The 26,645-nt window shown below is 37.6% G+C and overlaps 1 protein-coding gene across 9 annotated transcripts in view; it reads right to left on the bottom strand.

Annotated features, from left to right (window-relative positions):
- The window catches only part of CDC14B (cell division cycle 14B), a 101,713-nt gene that overhangs the window by 37,071 nt on the left and 37,997 nt on the right, over window positions 1-26,645 (bottom strand). For 5 of the 9 annotated variants that reach the window (XM_057549044.1, XM_057549042.1, XM_057549046.1 and 2 more), the window contains exons 2-4: window positions 20,284-20,374; window positions 19,663-19,738; window positions 17,215-17,307 (exon numbers count right to left, since the gene is read on the bottom strand). In XM_057549044.1, coding sequence (XP_057405027.1) covers window positions 17,215-17,307; window positions 19,663-19,738; window positions 20,284-20,374 — 260 coding nt within the window. Of the gene's footprint in view, window positions 1-17,214; window positions 17,308-19,662; window positions 19,739-20,283; window positions 20,375-21,726; window positions 21,858-26,645 lie in introns of those variants that run through there. The other 4 variants (XM_007176983.2, XM_057549043.1, XM_007176985.2 and 1 more) reach the window with 4 other exon arrangements.

The raw sequence follows: 26,645 nt of genomic DNA, 5'->3' as shown, positions 1-26,645 counted from the left end.
GAAAAATTATAAAAATCAAAGATCCAGCAAGAATCTTTGAAACTTAGAGAAGGATATATCTTAAAACAAGTCAGCTTCCAGAGGGCATTTTATCAATTTTGTTTTAAGACTCATAAATGGAAATGTTTACCCTGTTTCTGAAAATGATTTTATCCCATTTACTCTAAAAATAATACAGAACTATAATTAACTATACAGAATCTTCTAACATTTATCTATAGCAGCATACAAACCCACAAAGAACAATCAATCCCAAGAACAAAGGAATGCCTTCTTACCTAGTATCAAACAAATTTTCAAGTACAATATTACTGACTCAGAGAAGGTTGTAATTTATCATGAATTAACTAATCAAAATCATCTATAATTGCACTCAACATTATATTTATCTATATATTACTTATTTAGATGTTTTAAGGATCAATCTGTCAATTGACTTTCTATTGTCTTACTATTTATTTGGAAATAGAGCATAACAGTTCCTTTAAGAAAAACTAAAAAGTCTTTTAAATCTAGTGCCCCCCCCTCTACATTTACTCATTCTCTTCTAGTCTCCAACCTGCTTCCTTTCTCTTCTAAGACTTAATGAATAACTTTAGGAAAGCCTTTTCATTTCTCCATTCTATTTTAGGACTTCCTAGCAGGACTCCTCCAAAAAATTTCCTCTAAAAAAACAATAACAAAAACAAAAAACAAAACAAAACAAAACCAAATAAAAAAATACCTTGAGGCCAATGAGGGTATGAATAGGATTTGATTCACTAATGTACGTATATACATACATAATTTAAATAAATTAATTAAATGAAATCCAGAAACCTCATTCAGATTTTCCCTAAATTTCTAATACGAACTTCTCTCAAATTATATAAACTTTTTCTTAAGCACCAGGTTAAAGATAATTCCTCCAACTCAAGACTGCAGTTCCTTGGTTTCTTTAATTGCTAAAATTGCAATGGTATTATTTCCTTCTAACTTTCAAAACAGAAATAGTCTGTAATACATTAAATAATTGTGGGTTAGCCTTGGAATACAAATTCAGTTCAAAGAACCCAACAACAATGTAACATTTTTTCCTATGGAGAAACAAAACCTATATTCCTAGTGATGAACTTTTTAAAAACATAATCTTTAAACCCAACTGGGGAATGCTTATACATAGAGAGTTTAGGTACAATGCAATAAGTTGAAGGAAATTTACAGATTCAGAATAAGTTTTTTACATAATACTATGGTCCAAATGTTTCTGTCCCATCCAAAATTCATATGATGAAATCTTAACCTCCCAAAAATGATGGTAGTAGGAGATGGGGCCTTTGGGAGACAGCCATTAGAGTGAAACCCTCGTGAATGGGATTAGTGTCTTATAAAAGGGACTCCAGAGAGATCTCTAGGCCCTTCACCATGTGACAGCCCTCACTGGAGCATGCTGTCACCCTGATCTTGGACTCCCAGGCTCCAGAACTGTGAGAAATAAACTTCTGTTGTTTATAAGTCTCTGGTATTTTGTTATAGCAGCCCAAAAGGACTAAGACATATAACAATCAAAGAAATGTTTGCTAACAATCTATAATTCTTAATTTTACACCCACTCATCTTCTCTAGTCAAAACCCCTTCTCCATTAAAATTATTATAAATTTGTTACTTGAGAAGAATCCTTAAAATGGCTCCTATATAAGTTCTCAAATTAGTAAACTCTAAATCAATGAGATTTTATGATGCATCAGTGTGATCCCAGCAATTTGGAAGCTATGTGCTTCTCAAATTCTTTTAGTGTATTTTCATGAAAAGCTATATATATAGAATGGCCACTCTAACTGCACATTGCTGTCCAAAAATAGAAAACAACAAGAGATGAACAAGAGAGATACTAAATAGCTGTGGTAGCCAGCTTCCAAGACAGCCCCAACAATGCTCATCTTCTGGTATTTCCACCCTCAGTGAATAGGTCACCACTGTGTAAACAATAGGATACTGCATTAATGGTAGAGTGTAACACCTGAGGCTAGATGACAAGGACGTTGTGGCTTTTGCCTTGCTTTCTTTAGGACTCCTCACTCCAAGTAAATCAGGTTCTTGTTTTGTGAGGGCAGCCCACGTGGCGAGGAACAGAGGCTCCTTGCCAACAACCAGTGCTAACTTGCTGGGCATGTGAATGGGCCATTTGAGCAGTGGACCCTCCAGCCCCAGTCAAGCCTTCAGATGACTACAGCCCAGCCAGATCCAGAAGCAGACCCACCCAAGTTAGCCAATCTCAAATACCTTCCCCACAGAAACTGTTTGAGAGAACATTAATTGTTGTTTTAAGTCACTAAGTGCTGGTGTAATCTGTAAGGCAGCAATAGATAATACAGCAAGTAACACAGTAAAGAGTGAGCAATTGATCATTTCAGTTTGTTGAAAGTAGATAAAGTTTTTAAAAATGTGACAAGTGCAGAGATGTAAAAGTAAGGAAGCCCTGTGGCTTAGGAAACATGAGTAAGGAGAACCTGCTGTCTCTCTCCAGGGTAAGGAATCTCTCTGAAGGAGCAAAAGGCAATCTCACAGGAAAAATAAAATACTGGGATAGAAAATACTTAGGAAGTTGGTAGTGCTTTTCAAAGTCATGACACAAACTTTCTTGGTTTTGTTTTTTGTGGGTTTTTTTGTTTGGTTTGTTTTTTTGCTGAACAATATTGTAGCCATTAGGATTCCACTGCCCCCATTTAAAACTACCATCTGCCTAACCCAGTCCCTGTGAAAACTTCTGATCTTGGATTGCTGATTGATGTTTCAAAACCTAGGAGAGGCTCAAGTAGCAATGGATAAATTAGTGGACTGAAACAAAAAGATCACAACTTGATCATGTATAGTTTTAATCCTGACAATTCAGGTCTCAAATAATAAAGCCCAGTTATTTAGACATGTGCTTCTCATTTCTATTCTTCTACAGAACATTTTGAAGTTTAATCTATGTACTTAGAGAAGCCTCTGGTAGAGTTTAAAAAACCAAAACATTGAGGGGGACCTTCAAGATGTTGGACGAGTAAGACATGGAGATCACCTTCCTCCCCACAAATACATCAAAAATACATCTACATATGAAACAACTCCTACAGAACACCTACTGAACGCTGGCAGAAGACCTCAGACTTCTCAAAAGGCAAGAAACTCCCCACATACCTGGGTAGGGCAAAAGAAAAAAGAAAAAACAGAGACAAAAGAATAGGGATGGGACCTGCACCTCTGGGAGGGAGCTGTGAAGGAGGAAAAGTTTCCACACACTAGGAAGCCGCTTCACTGGTGGAGACGGGGATGGGCTGGGGGGAAGCTTTGGAGCCAAGAAGGACAGCACAGCAACAGGGGTGCAGAGGGCAAAGTGGAGAGATTCTCACACAGAGGATGGGTGCCGACCAGCACTCACCAGCCTGAAGCTTGTCTGCTCACCCGCCAGGGCGGGTGGGGGCTGGGAGCTGAGGCTCGGGCTTCGGAGGTCAGACCCCAGGGAGAGGACTGGGCTTGGCTGCATGAACACAGCCTGAAGGGGCTAGTGCGCCACAGCTAGCCGGGAGGGAGTCCAGGAAAAAGTGTGGAACTGCCTAAGAGGCAAGAGACCATTGCTTCGGGGTGCGCAAGGAGAAGGGATTCCTTCCCTGTCTGCCCACAGTAGGCAGAGCACTGCCTAAACGAGCTGCAGAGATGGGCAGGAGCCGCAAATATCACCTCGGACCCCAGAGACGGGCATGAAATGCTAACGATGCTGCTGTAGCCACCAAGAATCCTGTGTGCAAGCACGGGTCACTGTCCACATGCCCCCCCATCCCAGAGCCTGTGCAGCCCGCCACTGCCAGGGTCCTGTGATCCAGGGACAACTTCCCCAGGAGAACACACGGCACGCCTCAGGCTGTTGCAACATCACGCTGGCCTCTGCCGCCACAGGCTCGCCCTGCATTCCAATTATAACTACCATATCCCTCCCTCCCCCGGCATGAGTGAGCCAGAGCTCCCTAATCAGCTGCTGCTTTAATCCCACCCTGTCTGGGCGGGAACAGAAGCCTTAGGGCAACCTACAAGCAGAGGTGGGGCCAAAACCAAAGCTGAACCCCAGGAGCTGTGCAAACAAAGAAGAGAAAGGGAAATTTCTCCATGCAGCCTCAGGAGCAGTGGATTAAATCCCCACAATCAACTTGAGGTACCCTGCATCTGTGGAATACCTGAACAGACAACGAATCATCCCAAAATTGAGGCAGTGGACTTTGGGTGCAACTGTAGACTTGGGGTTTGCTGTCTGCGACTGACTTGTTTCTAATTTTTATGTATATCTTAGTACAGATTTTAGCACTTGTTATCATTGGTGGATTGCTTATTGGTGTGGATGCTCTCTTTTTTTTTAAATTACTTTTTTATTTTTAATTTAAAATTTTTTTTTATTTTCATAACTTTATTTCTTTATTTTTCAATTATTTTTTTCTTTCTTTTTTTCTCCCTTTTCTTCTGAGATGTATGGCTAACAGGGTCTTGGTGCTCTGGCCTATGTGTCAGGCCTGAGCCTCTGAGGTGGGAGAGCCAAATTCAGGACACTGGACCACCAAGAGACTTCCCAGCCCCAAATAGTATCAATCAGCAAGAGCTCTCCCAGAGAACTCCATCTCAACGCTAAGACCCAGCTCCACCCAATGGCCAGCAAGCTCCAGTGCTGGAAGCCCCATGCCAAATAACTAGCAAAACAGGAACACAACCCCATCCATTAGCAGAGAGGCTGCCTAAAATCATACTAAGTTCACAGATACCCCAAAACACACCACTGGACACAGCCCTGACCACCAGAAAGACAAGATCCAGCCCCACCCACCAAAACACAGACACCACTCCCCTCCACCAGGAAGTCTACAAAACCCATTGGACCAACCTCACCCACTGGGGGCAGACACCAAAAACAACAGGAACTACTAACCTGCAGCCTGCAAAAAGGAGACCCCAAACACAGTAAGTTAAGCAAAATGAGAACACACAGAAATATGCAGCAGATGAAGGAGCAAGGTAAAAACCCACCAGACCAAACAAATGAAGAGGAAATAGGCAGTCTACCTGAAGAAGAATTCAGAGTAATAATAGTAAAGATGATCCAAAATCTTGGAAATAGAATGGGGAAAATACAAGAAACGTTTAACAAGGACATAGAAGAACTAAAGAGCAAACAAACAATGATGAACAACACAGTAAATGACATTAAAAATTCTCTAGAAGGAATCAATAGCAGAATAACTGAGGCAAAAGAATGGATAAGTGACCTGGAAGATAAAATAGTGGAAATAACTACCGCAGAGCAGAAAAAATAAAAAAGAATGAAAAGAATTGAGGACAGTCTCAGAGACCTGTGGGACAACATTAAATGCACCAACATTCGAATTACAGGGGTCCCAGAAGAAGAAAAGAAAAAGAAAGGGTCTGAGAAAATATTTGAAGAGATAATAGTTGAAAACGTCCATAACATGGCAAACGAAATAGTCAATCAATTCCAGGAGGCGCAGAGAGTCCCGTACAGGATAAATCCAAGGAGAAACACGCCAAGACACATATTAAACAAACTATCAAAAATTAAATACAAAGAAAAAATATTAAAAGCAGCAAGGGAAAAGCAACAAATAACATATAAGGGAATCCCCATAAGGTTAACAGCTGATCTTTCAGCAGAAACTCTGCAAACCAGAAGGGAGTGGCATGATATACTTAAAGTGATGAAAGGGAAGAACCTACAACCAAGATTACTCTACCCAGCAAGGATCTCATTTAGATTTGACGGAGAAATCAAAAGCTTTACAGACAAGCAAAAGCTAAGAGAATTCAGCACCACCAAACCAGCTTTACAAAAATGCTAAAGGAACTTCTCTAGGCAGGAAACACAAGACAAGGGAAAGACCTACAATAACAAAGCCAAAACAATTAAGAAAATGGGAATAGGAACATACATATCGATAATTACCTTAAATGTAAATGGATTAAATGCTCCAACCAAAAGACATAGACTGGCTGAATGGATACAAAAACAAGACCCATATATAGGCTGTCTACAAGAGATGTACTTCAGACCTAGGGATGCATACAGACTGAAAGTGAGGGGATGGAAAAAGATACTCCATGCAAATGGAAATCAAAAGAAAGCTGGAGTAGCAATTCTCATAGCACACAAAGTAGACTTTAAAATAAAGGCTATTACAAGAGACAAAGAAGGACACTATATGATGATCAAGGGATCAATCCAAGAAAAAGATATAACAATTGTAAATATTTATGCACCCAACATAGGAGCACCTCAATACATAAGGCAAAGGCTAACAGCCATAAAAGGGGAAATCGACAGTAACACAATCATAGTAGGGGACTTTAACACCCCACTTTCACCAATGGACAGATCATCCAAAATGAAAGTAAATAAGGAAACACAAGCTTTAAATGACACATTAGACAAGATGGACTTAATTGATATTTATAGGACATTCCATCCAAAAACAACAGAATACACTTTCTTCTCAAGTGCTCATGGAACATTCTCCAGGATAGATCATATCTTGGGTCACAAATCAAGCCTTGGTAAATTTAAGAAAATTGAAATCGTATCAAGTATCTTTTCCGACCACAACACTATGAGACTAGATATCAAGTACAGGAGAAAAACTGTAAAAAATACAAACATATGGAGGCTAGACAATACGCTACTAAATAACCAAGAGATCACTGAAGAAATCAAAGAGGAAATCAAAAAATACCTAGAAACAAAAGACAATGAAAACATGACAACCCAAAACCTATGGGATGCAGCAAAAGCAGTTCTAAGAGGGAAGTTTATAGCGATACAATCCTACCTCAAAAGACAAGAAACATCTCAAATAAACAACCTAATCTTACACGTAAAGCAACTAGAGAAAGAAGAACAAAAAAACCCCCCAAACTTAGCAGAAGGAAAGAAATCATAAAAATCAGATCAGAAATAAATTGGAAAAAAAATGAAGGAAACAACAGCAAAGATCAATAAAACTAAAAGCTGGTTCTTTGAGAAGGTAAACAAAATTGATAAACCAGTAGCCAGACTCATTAAGAAAAAAGGGAGAAGACTCAAATCAACAGAATTGGAAGTGAAAAGGGAGAAGTAACAACTGACACTGCAGAAATACAAAGGATCATGAGAGACTCCTACAAGCAACCATATGCCAATAAAATGGACAAATTCTTGGAAAAGCACAACCTTTAGAAAAGCACAACCTTATGAGACTGAATCAGGAAGAAATAGAAAATATGAACAGACCAATCACAAGCACTGAAATTGAAACTGTGATTAAAAATCTTCCAACAAACAAAGCCCAGGACCAGATGGCTTCACAGGTGAATCCTATCAAACATTTAGAGAAGAGCTAACACCTATCCTTCTCAAATGCTTCCAAAATATTGCAGAGGGAGGATACTCCCAAACTCATTCTACAAGGCCACCATCACCCTGATACCAAAACCAGACAAAGATGTCACAAAAAAAGAAAACTACAGGCCAATATCACTGATGAACACAGATACAAAAATCCTCAACAAAATACTAGCAAACAGAATCCAACAGCACATTAGAAGGATCATACACAACGATCAATTTGGGTTTATCCCAGGAATGCAAGGATTCTTCAATATATGCAAATCAATCAATGTGACACACCATATTAACATACTGAAGGATAAAAACCATACGATAATCTCAGTAGATGCAGAAAAGGCTTTCGACAAAATTCAACACCCATTTATGATAAAAACCCACCAGAAAGTAGACATAGAGGGAACGTACCTCAACATAATAAAGGCCATATATGACAAACCCACTGCCAACATTGTTCTCAATGGTGAAAAACTGAAACCATTACCCCTAATATCAGGAACAAGACACAGATGCCCACTCTCACCACTATAATTCAACATAGTTTTGGAAGTTTTAGCCACACCAATCAGAGAAGAAAAAGAAATCAAAGGAATCCAAATCGGAAAAGAAGTAAAACTGTCACTGTTTGCAGATGACATGATACTATACATAGAGAATCCAAAAGATGCTACCAGAAAACTACTAGAGCTATTCAATGAATTTGGTAAAGTAGCAGGATACAAAATTAATGCACAGAAATCTCTTGCATTCCTATACATTAAGGATGCAAAATCTGAAAGAGAAATTAAGGAAACACTCCCATTTACCACTGCAACAAAAAGAATAAAATATCTAGGAATAAACCTACCTAAGGAGACAAAAGACCTGTATGCAGAAAATTATAAGACACTGATGAAAGAAATTTAATATGATTGAAACAGATGGAGAGATATACCATGTTCTTGGATTGGAAGAATCAATATTGTGAAAATGACTGTACTACCCAAAGCAATCTACAGATTCAGTGCAATCCCTGTCAAACTACCAATGGCATTTTTCACAGAACTAGAACAAAAAATTTCACAATTTGCATGGAAACACAAAAGACCCCGAATAGCCAAAGCAATCTTGAGAAAGAAAAACGGAGCTGGAGGAATCAGGCTCCCTGACTTCAGACTATACTACAAAGCTACAGTAATCAAGACAGTATGGTACTGATACAAAAACAGAAATATAGATTAATGGAACAGGACAGAAAGCCCAGAGATAAACCCACGCACATATGGTCATCTTATCTTTGATAAAGGAGGCAAGACTATACAATGGAGAAAAGAGAGCCTCTCCAATAAGTGGTGCTGGGAAAACTGGACAGCTACATGTAAGAGACTGAAATTAGAACACTTCCTAACACGATACACAAAAATAAACTCAAAATGGATTAAAGACCTAAATGTAATAAGGCCAAAACTATAAAATTCTTAGAGGAAAACATAGGCAGAACACTCTATGACATAAATCACAGCAAGATACTTTTTGATGCACCTCCTAGAGAAATGGAAATAAAAACAAAAATAAACAAATGGGACCTAATGAAACTTAAAACCTTTGCATAGCTAAGGAAACCATAAACAAGACAAAAAGATGGCCCTCAGAATGGGAGAAAATATTTGCAAACAAAGCAACTGACAAAGGATTAATCTCCAAAGTATATAAACAGCTCACGAAGCTCAATATCAAAAAAACGAACAACCCAATTAAAAAGTGGCCGGAAGACCTAAATAGACATTTCTCCAAAGAAGACGTATGGATGGCCAAGAGACACATCTATTAAGATGTTCAACATCACTAATCATTAGAGAAGTGCCAATTAAAACTACAATGCGGTATCACCTCACACGGGTCAGAATGGCCATCATCAAAAAATCTACAAACAATAAATGCTGGAGAGGGTGTGGAGAAAAGGGAACCCTCTTGCACTGTTGGTGGAAATATAAATTGATACTGCTACTATGGAGAACAGTATAGAGTTTCCTTAAAAAACTAAAAATAGAACTACATACGACCCAGCCATCCCACTACTGGCCATATACCCTGAGAAAACCGTAATTCAAAAAGAGTCATGTACCACAATATTCATTGCAGCTCTATTTACAATAGCCAGGACATGGAAGCATCCTAAGTGTCCATTGACAGATGAATGGATAAAGAAGAGGTGGCACATATGTACAATGGAATATTACTCAGCCATAAAAAGAAATGAAATTGAGTTATTTATAATGAAGTGGATGGACCTAGAGTCTGTCATACAGAGTGAAGTCAGAAAGAGAAAAATAAATACCGTATGCTAACACATATATATGGAATCCTAAAAAAAAAAAAGTTCTGATCAACCTAGGGGCAGGAAAGGAATAAAGACGCAGATGTAGAGAATGGACTTGAGGACATGGGGAGGGGTAAGGGTAAGCTGGGACAAAGTGAGAGAGTGGCATTGACATACATACACTACCAAATGTAAAATAGATAGCTAGTGGGAAGCAGCTGCATGGCACAGGAAGATTAATTCAGTGCTTTGTTACCACCTAGAGGGGTGGGATGGGGGGGGTGGGAGGGAGGAGATATGGGGATATATGTATACATATAGCTGATTCACTTTGTTATACAGCAGAAAGTAACACAACATTGTAAAGCAATTATACTCCAATAAAGATGTTAAAAAAAATTACACAAGTCATCATATCTCAGAGTTAAGTATAACAAAGGATATTTAAATTCCAACCCAATAAACCAGTAAACTATTTTCAATTATTCTTCATGAAGAAGTGTCGCAACGTTTCCCATATTTAATTATTTTCACATCAGCCAGATGACATAGTCATTCCAATGCCAAGAACTTGATTGATCTTTTTTTAAAAAAATCACTCAATCCAGATTAACATAGAATTTTCATGAATCAATGCAAGTTGGAAACAGGCTTAAAGATTCAACTGCTGAATAAAAAAGGTGAACAGGGAAAAGATTATATATAATAAGCAATTTTATGTGATAAAGTAAGTAAATAAGATAAAATCACTCTCACAGCTCCTGCACAAATACCAGTAAGAAAAAAAAAACATAAATCTCTCTAAAAAATTCAGATGGCCTTATATTTCAATAGTTTTAACTTCTCAAATTACTTTTATTTGTATGTATAGTATGCTGGTATAATGATGCTCAATTTAGATAAAAGGAAACTGGAACTCTAGAGTAGCAAACACATCTTTACCAAGGCCAGACTAATAAATGTGAGGGAATTGGCCTTGGGTATAAGCACACATGGATATAGTCTATGTGAGTGGCAGGGACTTTTTTAAGACAAAGCAAAAATCTTGAATTTTTAAAATAAAGGCACCTAATTTGTAAACATTGGCAAAAACAAACTACTAATTATAAATACTCTGAGTTATATAAAGCTGGCATGCTACTACTTTCTAACCTCTGGTGTTAACTGCTCACCCAAGATCACACTGCTTGTTATTGATGGAAGAGGGCCTACTGCTCAAGCCTTATTTACAGATAAGAAACAATACTATGTAAAAGAAGTACTAAAACAAGAATGGGATCCAAAATTACACAGAACTTAACAGATCTGCAATCAAAGATCATAAATGGTCAGAGGGGCCATTTCTCTTTACTCTTTCCCAAGACTTGCTAGCCCCTAGCAAGTCTCACAGGCAGCTGAAATAGCAGATAGGCTCAGTAAGGTGAAAAGGGAAGTAAAGTTCTGATGAATGATGGTGACAACAGCCAGCTGCCTCCACCACAGGGCTTTGTCCTATGGCAGGGGCCCATGCTGGCCCCTTTCTGTAGCTCTGGTGCACCTCACACTGCCTGGTGTCTGATTGCTGTTTGCCCTGCCTTTCACAGATACCCAGGAGGGTGTTTGCCCAGGGGTGGGTGTTTACAAAGACCTTGGCCATCCCACCGGGTTCTGTCTTCCCGTCTCTGTTGCCCTGTCTAGACTGCTATTTGCTGAACTGGATTCCCACCCACTGCTTCCAGATCCTTTCCCCTCAGCATTCCTTGTCTTAAGTTCTTGTCTAATGCCTTCACCCTGCAGCTACCTTAACCCAGCATTGAGTACTCTGAGTCCAAAATAATTAAATCATTAAGAAAAATGGACAACAGGTTCAAAAGATCAGCATTAAGTAACAAATTAAGCCCCTGAGCTCTTATTACAACTGTTGAAGCAATCTCAAATTCAATGCAATTTAGGATTCTACTCAGATTGCTGAATTAATATATTCCTAGAATTTAATTAGTATCACAGTTTTTAGTATAAGTGTTTACAAGGTAAACCATTCTGAAGGCTATAAAAATTGCTTAAAATAAAAATATAATACAGTGATACATTTTGAACAGGGAATCTATATGTTACCACAATTAGCTCTACCAAAGTAATCTATTGAACATTATAGGAGGGAAAATTTGCAAATTATGTACCAACAGTTTGCTTGTGTCATTTATTTTACACTCAGGATGCTTTAACCACAGAAAAATGTTAGAAACAATGGTTAATTCCCCAGGTAAGCCCTCAAAAGTACATTTAACCTATAGAAGAGCTAAGTACTATGTATCTATAGGAAAATATAAATGCTGGGGCAGTAAGATGTAACCAAAGTTGATAATCAGTAAGATACAATGGTAACTTTCTTGTTTTTTAATATAAAAAGCAGATTTAAGGTGTAATAATGGTAGACAGAACCAAAAAAAGAGAAAGAGAATGACGTTTAGTAAATGCTTAATTTGTGCCAGATAGTCTACCAAACAAATTAAAAGCTAGCTCAATCTGAACCTAAATCCCTAAACTTCATCCCCTATACAATGGCCTCTTCCAAATAACTGTTCGCAACTAGATATTAATGTTTGCACCTACTAGTGTAATAACACAAGACCATTATTATAAAGTATACACATAAAAAATTAAAAAGTGACATTTCTAAAATGAATTATTATATACTGTAATTGTGTTTTAAAAATTCTGTTCACTAAAACATTAATAAATTTAACAGTTAATGTGATCGATGCGCTTCAATTTTCTTAAATCTTGATTTAAAAGTCTAGTTGTGGGCTTCCCTGGTGGCGCAGTGGTTAAGAATCCACCTGCCAATGCAGGGGACACGGGTTCAATCTCTGGTCCAGGAAGATGCCACATGCTGCGGAGCAACTAAGCCTGTGCACCACAACTACTGAGCCTGTGCTCTGGAGCCTGTGAGCCACAACTACTGAAGCCTGCGTGCCTAGAGCCCGTGCTCTGCAAGAGAAGCCACCGCAATGAGAAGCCCACGCACAGCAACGAAGAGTAGCCCCCACTCGCTGCAACTAGAGAAAGCCCATGCACAGCAACGAAGACCCAAAGCAGCCAAAAATAAAATAAATAAATTTATAAAAATAAATAAAAGTCTAGTTGTAAGTCCAGCTATTTCAATTCTTGATTTTAATGGCTGCTGTAACTAAAAAAGATACATTACCATGATATGTAAATGCAAATGCAGGAATGATTACACTTACTTTTTTAATCCCATTCAGCAATGATGTGCATTTGGTTAGTAAATTTCCAACTTCCCAAATGCTAATCAGGTGTTGGGAAAGTGTTGCACATTTTTTAAATGTTTAGCAAATGAGTTCAAAACCCAATGAAACATTATTTAAATGACTTTAAATAAGGTTTTAAAATTTTGTTTTGTGGCTATTCATGTAATACCTCAAAAACTGGTGATTAAAGGGAAACGGCCACTCTTTCTGCCTTCTCGGTAGGAAAATTGGTTTCAGGGTAACCAAAGAGCCCCAACTGAATGAGGGAAAGCTCAATTTCCATAAAAGTAAGCCAGCTAATAAGTGAAGGAGGAATGAAATAATTAGAAAAATGTTAAACTGAAACCCTAATAAAATTATTGATTCAGGCAAGTATGATCAATTGTTTAAAACACCAACATGCATGGTTGATGGGGAACTGAATATACAAACAGTTCCAAAATAACACCACACAGAATACTTAAATCATAAGGAGAAAACAATATATTGAAGGGATTTGATGGCTGGCACCTAATCCAGTGGTGCCATTTTTAGCACCACTAATGGCAATTTAGGTATTACATGTCTTCTTATGGGATACAACATATACTACTAATGCACAAGCCTATAGGTAAAACTTCCAGTTCACAAGAAATACAAAGAATGGAGAAACAAGTTAAAAAATACCACAAAGAAGAAACCAGAGAAATTCAAAAGGTGGAACTTTCTACAAGAAAATAGGTCTGGCCTCTTTATAAAAATCAGTGTTAGCAAAAAAGGACCATGTGTGAGAGAGATTAAGGACACAACCACCACATGCAATGTGTGGTCCTGGATTAGATACTGGTTTGGACACTTTGGATCAATTGAGAAAAACAAATATAATCTGGGTATAAAGATGATAAAACATGTACTAAAATGAAAGAACAGATCACTAACTAAAAAAATCAGGTGATAAAACTATACTGGTGAACACATCCTGCTTCTATAAATAAATATAAAAGTATTTTTTAAAGGAAGTTTTTCTAAATTTCTCAAGGGTCCAAATATGGGTTTTGCACATGACATTTTTTTATAACAAAATGACAAAGTTTCAAACTTTTACTTTAGAAATACACTCTCAATCGCGAATTTGTTTTGAAAAGCACTTACTTTGCCACTTAGAATTTCACCTTTACTTGAAATGACAGGTTAAGTACCACCACCCCAAAATCTGGCTAGGAAACAGCCACTGACTTATCACAACAGGGTAGCAAACTTATTATTTTGTAAAATGATACGGTTCACTTACCTTTTTGTTAAAAAAACCCCAAAGAATCCAGTTATCTTTTATGTTCCTCAACTCTTTTATGGTGAGTGGTACAAAAAGATTTTTAGTTGCACCCTAATTTGTTACCCAAGAATCTACCATTTCAGATAGTTAGCAAATCCATTTGCCAGGCCACATAAACTGTAATATTTAGAAATACAATGTATTTGAAAAGTATGGGCATGTCAATCCTATTTTAAGTATTTGAGTATTTTAAGTATTTATAAAGCCTAACCTCTTCTGTTTTTAAGGTAAAAAAATAAATAGAATTACTAACACTTTATTCTCTCACTCTCTCCACATCCCCTATTAGGTCCTTTTGAGTACACAAGAATGAAGGGAGAATGATTCCTTTCAGAGGCCCAGAGTTTAAAAGGACAGAGTCAGTCCTTTTAAATACAATCAGTCCATTTGGAATACTTCCTTCCTGTCTGTCCTTCCTCCAGATTTTTTGTTTTTGTTTTAATATTACTACACCATCCTCTAAGTCAGTCATTAAAAAGACTTATTATCTCCAAAATTCCTCAAACAACTCCAGAAAACGTCATCAGGTCTGAAGATCAATTTTTAGGGAATTCTCACTCATCTCTACAAATCTTTAATCAGAGGATCCAATAGACTTCAACCAGATTAAACCTACACTACTTACTTACTTTGATGTTTAATCTTTTGGGGTATCCATATCAAGTCTTGACACTCCTTTCCTACTATTAATAAATCTCTTCTTAGAAGTTTTTCTTCTGTTTCCCCCCTAGCATCATTACAGCTCCAAGCTCCTACTTTAGCCAGCCAGTCATGGTGCAAAGACATTTACTACAGCCAAGAGCTGTAAACCTCCTGCCAAGCTGGCTTCTAACTGAACAGAGGAATGAACTCAAGTTCATTCCTTGAGTCCAAATTGCTTACCTGGCACTTTCCTAACCAATCAAATCAGTGCTAACCTGGGAGTATAAAATCCTGGAAGGATTTCTAAATCTAAAACATATTAACTGTAGAAAAATAAACTTCTGCATGCCAAAATACAACCATAAACAAAGTCAAAACAAAGTCAAACACCAAACTAGGAACAAGCACGCTAACACATTTTCAATCAGTATGCCAAGGGGTTACTGCTTTTTCACTAGCTATGAAAAAAACAACAGCAACAAGATCTAAAAAGAGAGATTTCTTATCTATAAAATTATCAAGTGTTTTGTTTCTAAGACAATGCTTGGTTTGCATGATGCCCACAGCTACCCTCTAAGGGCTTCTTTCACACTGAACTTACCATATCTGGCTACTCAAGACCCCACCGTTTTAGGGACATCTCATCTAACAAAGAAAGACAAATGACTGACTCCAATGCAGCCCAGGCAAGCTCTGTGTGCTCTGCTCAGGAGAACGTTCTCTTAGGTGGAACTGCTTCAGCCATCCAGATTTTCTCCTGGGCAGTGTAATGACTTTTACTGTTACACCAAGGCCTTTTCTCCATGGTTCCCTTTAATACTTTATGAACACCAAGAATTCTGGCTGTGTCCCTTTTCCTGTAAAGCTGTCACAATTTACTCTAATCCATGGCATTCCTCTCCCCAGTGACTGGCCAAGTAATGGGATCAATTACCCCAGTTAAAACAGCTACCTTCCCCATTCTTTTTCTTGGGATCCTGCAGAGGCTCTTTCCACCCATCCTCCCCCTCAGGATTTTTGCTGTTAAGTACAGTAAACATCAGGAGAGATGACAAAAGCCAAAAAACAAACAAAAGTCCTTATCTGGGTAAGCTTAAGAAAAATCAATTTTTAAGAGACATAATCTACAACCTGTGTTTCATACAGAGATGATAATAAAACTTAGTTATCTCAGAAACATTTCTCTGTTACTTTTGTGAGCACAAGTATAAAAACAAAACCCAAAAAGGCCTTAGTCATTGTTTTTGATATACCTTAAACGTAGAAAAGGAAACTACCCAATTTTGAGGTACAATTTCAACTAGTACCACAAAATTTTGGTCTAATCATTGTAAATTCCAGACGTTCAAACTACATGTCAGAAAATTTTAAAAGAAAGCATGACAGAACCAAGTAGCAACCTGGGAGAAGAAAGAACTTACCTCAAGAACTCCAACACCAATCCTTTTTTATCTGGAATAACTACTCGATATTCTTCTCCACTGAGTAGAACAGCTAGCTTCCACACCACCAAAAACATGAGGAACACCACTCTGGAGGACCTCTTAGCTTATTCAGGAAAACCTGTTACTTAGGTACTCCTGAAGATGAATGCAGGCACTAGATAAAATCTGCCTCTAAATAACCACTTTCCATGATATTTACAAATAAATGAAATTCATAACTCATGAAATACTGGCTATTCCAAAGCATACTTCCAATGACCCAAAAAGACCAACCACTCAATGTTGTATGTAATCTACACAGTATGTTACCCATTTTCCTACAGTACCGACATGCCATGTCCTTATGGCATGTTTTGATGTGTTTAGAATCACACCTTATTTAGGAAAACATTGCCTGTATTCAAATTATACAGCACTCTTACCTCATGTGATACACTTTTGATGTTTTTTGTTTTTGTTTTTTTTTTTAATCAATTATTAGTCCTGATTCCACCTTTACAACTTTACTAAATGGATCATGAGTTAATAAAAACACAGATTTGGGGCATTATTTTCTAACCTTAAGTGCTGTAACACATAAAAAGGTTTTCACACTAGTTGGTCAATTTTTTAAAACATAGACTTTTTTGGAGAAGTTTTAGGTTCAGAACAGCAAAACCGAGTATAAGGTACAGAGATCTCCCATATACCCCTTGCCCGCTCCATAGCCTTTCCCAGTTGGTCAATTTTTATAAAGCAAAACATGTTCTTTCTGGAAAGAAATCAAGATGTCTGAGAAAAAGTAATTTCAAAATTTCAACCACAAATTTAAAGTACCACTGTTGTACGTATTTTCACTAATACATTAGAAAAGTAGTTAAATACTCACCATATAACATCCAACAAGGAAAGCAGCATTTGCCTGTTTTCTCTGATCAGGGCCAGTAAAATGAATAATTTTCTTCCTCATCATTGTAATGGACTGCATAAAGATAAACAGCTGTTAGTATTTCCTTTCTAATTTCAAGTTTTCTAAAACTTTATTTTGTGATTAAAATAAATTCCAAACCTCACAATGTTGAAGCATTCATATTAGCAAGACTTTTAAAAAGATAAACTTTGATACTCAAAAATACCATGTACCTTCCCATAAAAGACATATCCTTGGAGTAGAACAAATGTACAATTAAAGGGTGGGAGAGGAGAAACCTGAAACTAGTATGATATCATAAATCAACTACACTTCAATTTTTTAAAAAGGTAGGAGAGGAGCTACGAACAGATACACTTTAAGTATAGACTACCTCTGAAAGAATACATAAAAAGCTGGAAAAGGTAGTAGGAGAGACCTTTTCTTTCCTTTTCCTACTGTCTGACTCTTTTTGTTAATCTCTTCCCAAAACCTTTAAATTAAAATGAAAGGGTATAAAAACGGGCAAAAATAATTCATTCTGTTAGAAATCAGGATAGTGAATGGGGTAGGGAGGGGTGGAGTGAGGAGGGTGGTACAGAGATAACCAAGAGAGCCGAAGTGGGCTCTTCTGGGGTGTTGCTAATGTTCTGTTCTTGATCTGATGATCCAAATGATTATCCATGTATATTCAGTTTGTAAAATTCATTGAGCTGTATATTCATGATCTGTACATATTTCTGTACATACATTGTGCTTCAATAAAAAGTTAAAAATAAAAAGGATATGGAATTTAAAAACCAAAGGAACACATAATTTATTAGCTCTTCCTCACCTGTACTTCACTAAGGTGAGTAGACATGTTTCAAGTAAGGGTAAGAAACAGGATATATTCAGTTGAATAAGCACAGTATTCTTTTGCTTCTGTGAGCCAATGTTTGGGTATTTCAATGATGAATGTTACATATTTTCTTTTAGTTGTTTTACATAGAGTAAGAAATCCAAGTTGATTTAAAGAAAAAAAAAAACAACCCAACCAGCCCTCAAGCAGCATACACACAAGACACTCTTAATACAAATTCTCAACACACTTTTACTACTATTAATTGAATAGGAATTAAGTTTCAGTCAGGTGGGATGGTCAACACTGCAAGCTGTTCTGGTAAATAATTTTTTTTTAAAGTTTGAAAAAAGAACAAATATATTCTTGGTTGACCCAAAGGATAAAAGGATGGCCAAGTATGTTTAAAACAAACAAAGAAACAAACAAAAAACTTTCAAAATTAAAGCAAAGGAACACAAGCAGGGGAAAAGGAAATTATTTTTAGCTTCTCAGCCCTGTATGAAACAAAAAACCTGCCACTGGCAACTGGAAAAACGGAATGGGGGGAACTTAAATACCCAAGGCCACAAATGCTTATATTCCTGTTCCGGGGAGGAATAAAGTCCAGAAAGAAGAGTCTCCATCTCTGTATACATCTCTAGTGAATACAAATTTAATAAAAAAAAGAAAAAGCAATGCTGCAACTTCCTTTATACATATTAGTAACTTCTGACAGATGCTTCTAACATTTATGGTGTGGAATTTTAAGTTTGATGTTCAAGGGGAAACATCTGCCTTACCCATAAATTTTTAGTATAATTTAATTTTTAATTGAAAATGAATTTTATTTCTGTGTAGTAGTCTAATAAGTAATCAGCTGAATAAACTTGTTCTTAAAAAGCACCTGCCCCCAAATCCAGTATTTCTACTTGAGAATATACAGCGACTCTTAGAATTGCTAGCAGTATATGAACACCTTTTATTGTACATGACCAACAATTCAAGGTTTTTTTAAATAAATGAATAAGGTCTAAGTTCAAACTAATAGTAATACATTCTTAGAATTCAGTGATACAGTCTTAAAGACTGTATGCTGTCTGCCCTTGCTTCTCTGCTCCTTAATCATGTGTAAAGGGTCATGGTGAAGAGTCACAAGTAGTACAATATCATGGGAGATTTAAGGCATAATGAAATAAAGTAAGATGAATCCAATTTCTCTTAGTTTCCTAACACTCCCTATCAAAGTGAAGGCAGAAAGAACAATGACCAAAGGAAGAAAAGCTCCTCTTGTTAGGTGACAGTTCCACTGGCTCAGACAATAAGAGGTTCACTTTACTGACCATCTGCACTTTGGCTTTTCAAGTATATGAGCATCACCAATCCAAACCAGAACCAAATGACCCAAACTTAAGCCATTCATCAAAACTCTGGAGAACAAATAGATATACTATGACTTTATAAAACAATAAACCACATGTATGTCTCAAACACCACTGCAGTGAAAAACATGACATTTCCTTTTTAAAAACAGACTTCCCTTCCTCCCCGCAAGATCAGGCTAATAATGATTACTTAAGTGAAATCTTCAGTAAGGAATACTTTACCTTTAATTTCTTATTAATCTTGCAGCAATATCTGTAAACCATTGCTAGATTGAGTGGTCCAAAATCTGCATAGAAGCTGCAAAAATGAAAAACAAAAATGTGTATGTATATTCCAGATGCTCTGAATATAAATGCCTTTTTGTAGCTGCAAGATCAAAATAAAGCAAGAAAGCACACACCAAATTATTATAGGTCACACAACTTAAAGGTACTGCCTTACTAATGGAAGAAATACTCTGGTAAAAGATGACTATTAAAATACATAAGTGTTACAATGCCTAAATCTAACCTCAAATAACAAATGAAAATACTTTCTGAATAAAAAAGCTGTTTTTCCACACATATTTTTCCACTGGCAAAAACACAACATCTTAGTACACTAGTTTATATCTCATTATACTGTAAACTATTAGAATTTCAAATGTAAATTGTTAAATTTAGGAAGGTTCTTTCATTCTGATTTGTTTCCCTAAGGATCTATTTTATTACTAAGGGTTAAAGAAAAGAGTATCCTGCAACTAACAGTCAACAGATTTGTAATGTTCCAATTTTATAAACATACCTTTAGATTCTTCAAAATAAAAAAAAGTTACTAACAATCTTTTAAAAAGCAATACTTACTTTTCATATTCAAGTTCATTATCTATGCTGAAATAATGTACATTTGATGAACTCTTTGGTCTGCTGTAGAGAATGGCAAAACAAAGGCGATCTGAAATGGAAAAATTGTAATGTTCCTTCCTTCACATTATTAAAAAACGTTTCATATATCATGTTGCAACTCTTTTCAGATGAAGTCAAATTTTTATTTTTTTCCCATGCATGTTTCAGACGGTAAGGTTGTCAGTGAGTAACTTCAAAATGTTCTGGCTATTTTGGTGGGTAATAATAAGTAAGGAATTTTTAAAAAGGAGAAATTGCCTTTAATATAAGTTTCAATAGCGGTAAATGACTTTTCATACAGCCATACGGCTTGATTTCTGGAAAACTTTAGTTACCCTGGACTAAGAAATTTCGGTAAACGGCAGCATGCATTTGATAGCTAGACCACCAGCCTGGATGACTTTCCCTATGTTTCGCTATGTTTTCAAGACATCCTGAAAAGTCATTTCAATAAGAAACTATGTTTTAAGTAGAGAGAAAACGCTTTCAAAATTGCTTCAAAATTAATGTTTACGGCTATAACACACAAAACAAACCATATGTTTATCCAATGTTCTTAGGGGTCACTACTTTTTTTTTTTGATTCGGAATCACTACTTTTGTAATGATTATTACAATCAGACCCTTATAGCAGAGGCAAATGAGAGTATTCTGCACGATGAGTATGAGATGAACCTGCGTTGCATAAAAGCAGTTAGGCTGCTGTGAGGTTTAGCAAGAATGGTAACAGGGTAAGGTTCAGAGGCGCCACCCTTCCTCTCCTGCCCCACCCCAAAAAGAGTTGCCTAAAAATCCTGGGTGAAGCAAAGTCATCCGCAATACCTAGCAGTAGTAATACTAGTAATAGTGCTAGTAGAATACTTAGATTCAAATTGTGGCAAAATTAAGTACAGCCCTTAAAATAGTAAGGAACAAAGGACGCCAGCTGGCATCCTTTCCCCAAATAGTAATTTAAACAATTTTTTGTAATAGTAATTTAAACAATTCAGTACACACAATTGCTGTATTTATTTCCCTATAAACGCCTCAACTGAAACGTCCTGCAACCACAGACACCCAAACGGATGACGGGGCTGACTCCTTTTCAGCCACAAATGACCCTTGATCCCCATGCAGTGACCACGGATTTTGCTCCCTGAGGTGGAGAGCCTACCACCCACGGTGTAAGGACACAAGGGTCCGAACTGCACACATCCGTGCGGATTCGCCCCAAAGCAGGACCACGCCTGGGGACTAGGAGTCCCAGGAAGCCACCCACGCCCAAGAGACAGCATCGGCGCTGGCCCCGAAGTTTAAAGGCACATCTTGGCCAGCAATGGGGGCCTCCTCGACCCCCGTGCACTGCACTGCCTGATGCCCTCTAAATAGGGGGTGTCCCGAGGGCGCGCCCTCCACACTAACCTTTGATCACCTCGGCCACCAGAGGGGTCCCTGCGCCCTCCAGGCTCATGACTCCACAGCATCTGGAAGGCGGGGCGGAGGGAAGGACCGGGTGGCCAGGGAGCAACCCGCAGAGAGAGGAGGGCCGTGACCACACCCCCGAAGTTTAAACAACAAAAAAGTTTAAAGGGACACGCCCAAACACTGGGCACAGCGACGCCCTTCGGCTGGCCACCACACCGCAAGCCCGGGAGAGCCAACCCGGAAGTTCAAAACTTCTCAAACTCCCCAGACGGGGTAGCGAGGGAGCGGGGCGCGGAAACCAGCCCCAGGCGCCGGGGCTGAGCTTCGCCCCGCCTCGGGGAAACCTGGCAGTCGTCTGCAGCGCCAGGGCGCTCTAGCGCCGCAATTCTGCGCTCAAAGTCGGCACATGCGGCAAGGGGTCAGACAGGCAAATGCGGCAAGGGGTCAGACAGGCAAATGCGGGCCTTGTGAAAGAAAGCGGCTCCCAAAGCGATTAAAAGGATTTCTCGGAAGCGAAGGGTTCAGCGGTGGATCTGACCCTCAGCCTCGTGCTTGGCCGCCCTTGCCTCCGCCACCAGGGGGCACTGCAGCCAGGCTCGAGGACCCCAGCCGGCCTGGAGCTCCGTCCGCTCTCGAGTCGAAACCCGCTGAATGTCGGGCTCGCCTGAGTGCTGGTGTCTCATTTAAAATGGAGCACTTTAAAACTTCAAAATTTAAAGGTATGCCTAAAGCCGAGGTCATTCACTCCTTTCAAGGCCTCAGATTTCGCCTCAGAAAAATATTAGGATGGTTGAAAAAAATTCTGACACCATGCTAAACGACAATTTATTTTCTAAACCTAAGTTCCTATGTTAGTCTCAAGTGAGAAAAAAATAAGTTGCAGTATGAGTACGGTCCCAATTTTGTTATATATAATATGGTAGTGGGATTATGGTTGATTTTTATTCCCTCCTGTATTATTCTAAATTTCCTACAGAAAAGTGTTACTTTAATAATCTGTGAAAAAATTTTCAATGACTCTCCCTTAAAACGAACAAGCAATACAGTAACAACTCTTTCCCAAGAATTACACTTTATTTATCATCTCAATACAATATACACATTATATATCACAATATATACATTTTTGCCTCAAAAGTAAAGCTGCATACCTACTACCCTTATTTAAACTTCCAGACAGATCAAAGACTTTAAATGTAAAAAAACTAAACCATGAATTATTTTTTAATAAAGAATGCCTTTCTAAATGAAACAAAATCTAAAAGCCATGAGAATCTGTTAAACTAATAAACATTTTTTAAATGGTCTTCATGGCAATAAACACAAATTCAAGGGATAAACTAGAAAAATATTTTAAGTACATCTCAAAAAGATGCCCAACTTCAATTTTATGTTACTGCGAAATAACAAAAATGCAAATTTAAACTACAAGGTACTACTTTTCCTTCAGACTGGCAAAAATGAAAGGAGTTTGATAAGGCACTGTGTTGGTGAGATGGGGAAACAGGTACTCTCACTGCCTGTGGGTTAGAACATAAACTGGGACAACCTCCATGAAGGGCAACAAAGGGCAATTTGGCAGAAATTTCCAAGACTGAAAATTGAACACGGGCAAGATTGCCAAGATGGACAGCTTTATAGGTGTTTACAGGCTGGATGATTTATAGGTGTGTATTTAAAACACAAATGTATATGATTGTATATGAAATCTTGCATATCTCTGGAAGGAAGCACAAGAAACTGGTGTTTGCCTTTATAAGGGGAAACTGAGTATCTGTATATAGGGAAGGGTAAGAAAGATTTATTCGTTTTTGTAACTTTTGAATTTTGTAATATATATTACCTATTCAAAATTATGAAGCTTTTGAAAAGTGAACCTGTGGGCTAAAAGTGTTTTTCCAAGTCTGACTCTTCATCAAGATATGGAAGCATTCAGTAAACATAGTATAAGACAATATGGAAAATGTCCTTTACACACATTTAAATAACAGAACTACTTAGTAACCTCTTGCTTGCTACCATCTCTTGAAATCCAGTTTCTTTTAACAAACCCAAATAAAACTGGAAGGAAATGGGGAGAGGTTTTCCCTCCAAGTCCAAACCTGAAATTCAGTTCCCTAGGAAATATTTTATATATTACATGTCGGGGAGGAATCACTGATTTTTTATGTCCAATTATCTCTGCACAATATATTCTCAAAATTCTATTGTTAGAGTCATATATATTGTGATAAACTACAATAGAGGCTAGAGTGCTGGGATGAGAGCTATTTATTAGACACCTGGAGCTAGAAAACAGGTCTCTTTACGTTTTGCTTAAAAGTTCATGATTAAACTTATAATCCTATTGTAAACCCACGTATCCTCCCTTTAATGTGTTTGTTGTCCTCCCTTTAATGTGTTTGTTGTCCAAAACTGAAGTGGTAAACTTTCTTCCCTCTATACCCCATCACATAATGTCACCATTCCTGCTTCTTTGACTGATATAATACAGTAGAAAGAAATGAAATCTCATGGTTTTAAAATACTGACAAAAACATTCAAAATCCATCCTTGTGCCAAATTTGTCTACAGTTCTGATTTGGCTTTTGGGCCTACAGTTTACTACTTCTTCCTTTAATAAATATTTGTTAAATAAATGAATAACATTTTCCTGCATAACAACTAGCTATCTGGGGGACAGTTAATCATAAAACAGAGAGAGGTATGTTCTAAACCAGGGGTCCCCAACCCCCAGGCCATGGACCAGTACTGGTCCGTGGCCTGTTAGGAACCGTGCCACACAGCAGGAGGTGAACAGTAGGCAAGAAAGCGAAGCTTCATCTGTATTTACAGCTGCTCCCCATTGCTGGCATTACCGCCTGAGCTCTACCTCCTGTCAGATCAGCGGTGGCATTAGATTCTCATAGGAGCGTGAACCCTACTGTGAACTGCGTGTGGGAGGGATCTAGGTTGCACGCTCCTTATGAGAATCTAATGCCTGATCATCTGAGGTGGAGCTGATGCAGTGATGCTAGCGCTGGGGAGCGGCTGCAAATACAGATTATCATTAGCAGAGAGGTTTGACTGCACAGAGACCATAATAAATCAGTGTGCTTGAATCATCCTGAAACCATTCCCCCCCTCCCCCACCCCGTCCTTGGAAAAACTGTCTTCCACGAAACTGGTGCCTGGTGCCAAAAAGGTTGGGGACTGCTGTTCTAAACCAACTGAGAAATATATGTAGCAGTCAGGTGGCAATGATAATACAGTATCTACACTTTAGTAGAAATGATTAAAATAACTCTACTATGGACACAATGAACTTCTCACTATTTCTGTTCCCCCCTGGAACTAGACTGACTTCACAAGTCCTGGCAGAGGAAATGGAGAAGTGCAAGGCTTCTCTATTGGACAGGGAAGTCTGCCCTTGGTGAGCTAACTGTAAGACAAGCAGAAGGGAGAATTCACACCCCTTGGGAACAAGAGAGAACAGGCCAAAGAACAGGCTCCACCTGAACAGTGACTGTCCCTCAGAGAGGGTCAATAGCCATCGCTCTCATCTATTATTAGTCCCTCATTCTTTGAGATAAGTAGTGACCAAGGGGAGCAGAAGAAGAAATGTTCATAAAACTACTGATTAATAAAAAGAAGCAGTACCCCCTAAAACAATGACAGCTAACAATTATTGAGAGTATAGTGCCAGGTATTATATTAATAAGCTCATTACAACCTACAAAGCAAATACTACTACAACTATCAATATTTTCCCAGAAAGGAAACCTAACCTTAAAGAGGCAAAATGACTAACCTGAGCGGAGTCACAAAACTTGTACAGTAGCAGAATTAGGATCTGAACACAGGCTATTTGGGTAAAGACTGAGATTTTTAAATTCCTGCCTCAGAGACTTGCCTTAATATAAAGCAAGAGTAATTAAAACAATACGATTTTAGCACAGCAACATAGAAATATGAACCCAGGCATATATGAAAACCTAGTATATGAGAAAACTGGTTTTTCAAATTAGTCACAAAGAAAGCCATATTCAATAAGGGTCAAATGTCTGTAAGTATGAAAAGAAAATGAGGTTCCAATCTCACATACTATATAAAACAAATACCAGATGAAATAAGTTTTTAAAAGCTGTCAGATAACTATAAAATTATAGCAAATAATTTTACAATTTAAATGGGGTTTTTAAGCATGACACAAAACTCAAAAGTTATAAAAGAAAAAAAGCAACAGAAACTTACAGAAAATATATAATAAAGGGCTAATCATCACAACTGATAAAAAGTATCTGTAAAGCAATATAACAACCCAACAGAAAATAAAAATCTATAAAGGCTACGAACACTCAATTCAGAAAAGAAATACAAATAGTCAATAGCATATTAAAAGAAAATTAATCTTACCAGTGGCTCAACGTTAAACAGTCCAACATCATGAATATATTACAGAAGAAAGCCACATAATTATGTCATTAACTACAGAAGTCATTAAAATCAACTCATTCCCAATTAAGCCTTTACACAATGGGACTAAAAGAGGACTTCCTTAAACTGACAGATTATCTTCCAAATACCTCTAGCAAAATATAATACTTCATGCTTTAACTTTGTATCTCCCTGAAATGAAAAACAAGAAAAAAATTCCTACTACCATTACTCCTATTTAATAATGTAATAACTGGAAATACTCACTGATACCAAGATAAGAAAAAGAAATGAGAGAAGACTTAGAAAGGAAGAAACAAAATTGTCCTTATTTACAGACGATTGTCTGCCTAGAAATTACAAAAGAATCTGTAGATAAACTATTAGAATAAATAAATAAATGTTTGTAAACTTTCTGGATATAGATGATTAACACAAAAACCAGGAGTTTTTCTATATACTACTTGTAATAACTAATTTATGAAATATAAGTGCTTAAT

Source organism: Balaenoptera acutorostrata, chromosome 6 (assembly GCF_949987535.1).
Source record: "Balaenoptera acutorostrata chromosome 6, mBalAcu1.1, whole genome shotgun sequence".
Classification (NCBI taxonomy): domain Eukaryota; kingdom Metazoa; phylum Chordata; class Mammalia; order Artiodactyla; family Balaenopteridae; genus Balaenoptera; species Balaenoptera acutorostrata.
Note: the sequence above shows the minus strand (reverse complement) of the source record. Positions and strands in the feature narration are given on the sequence as shown.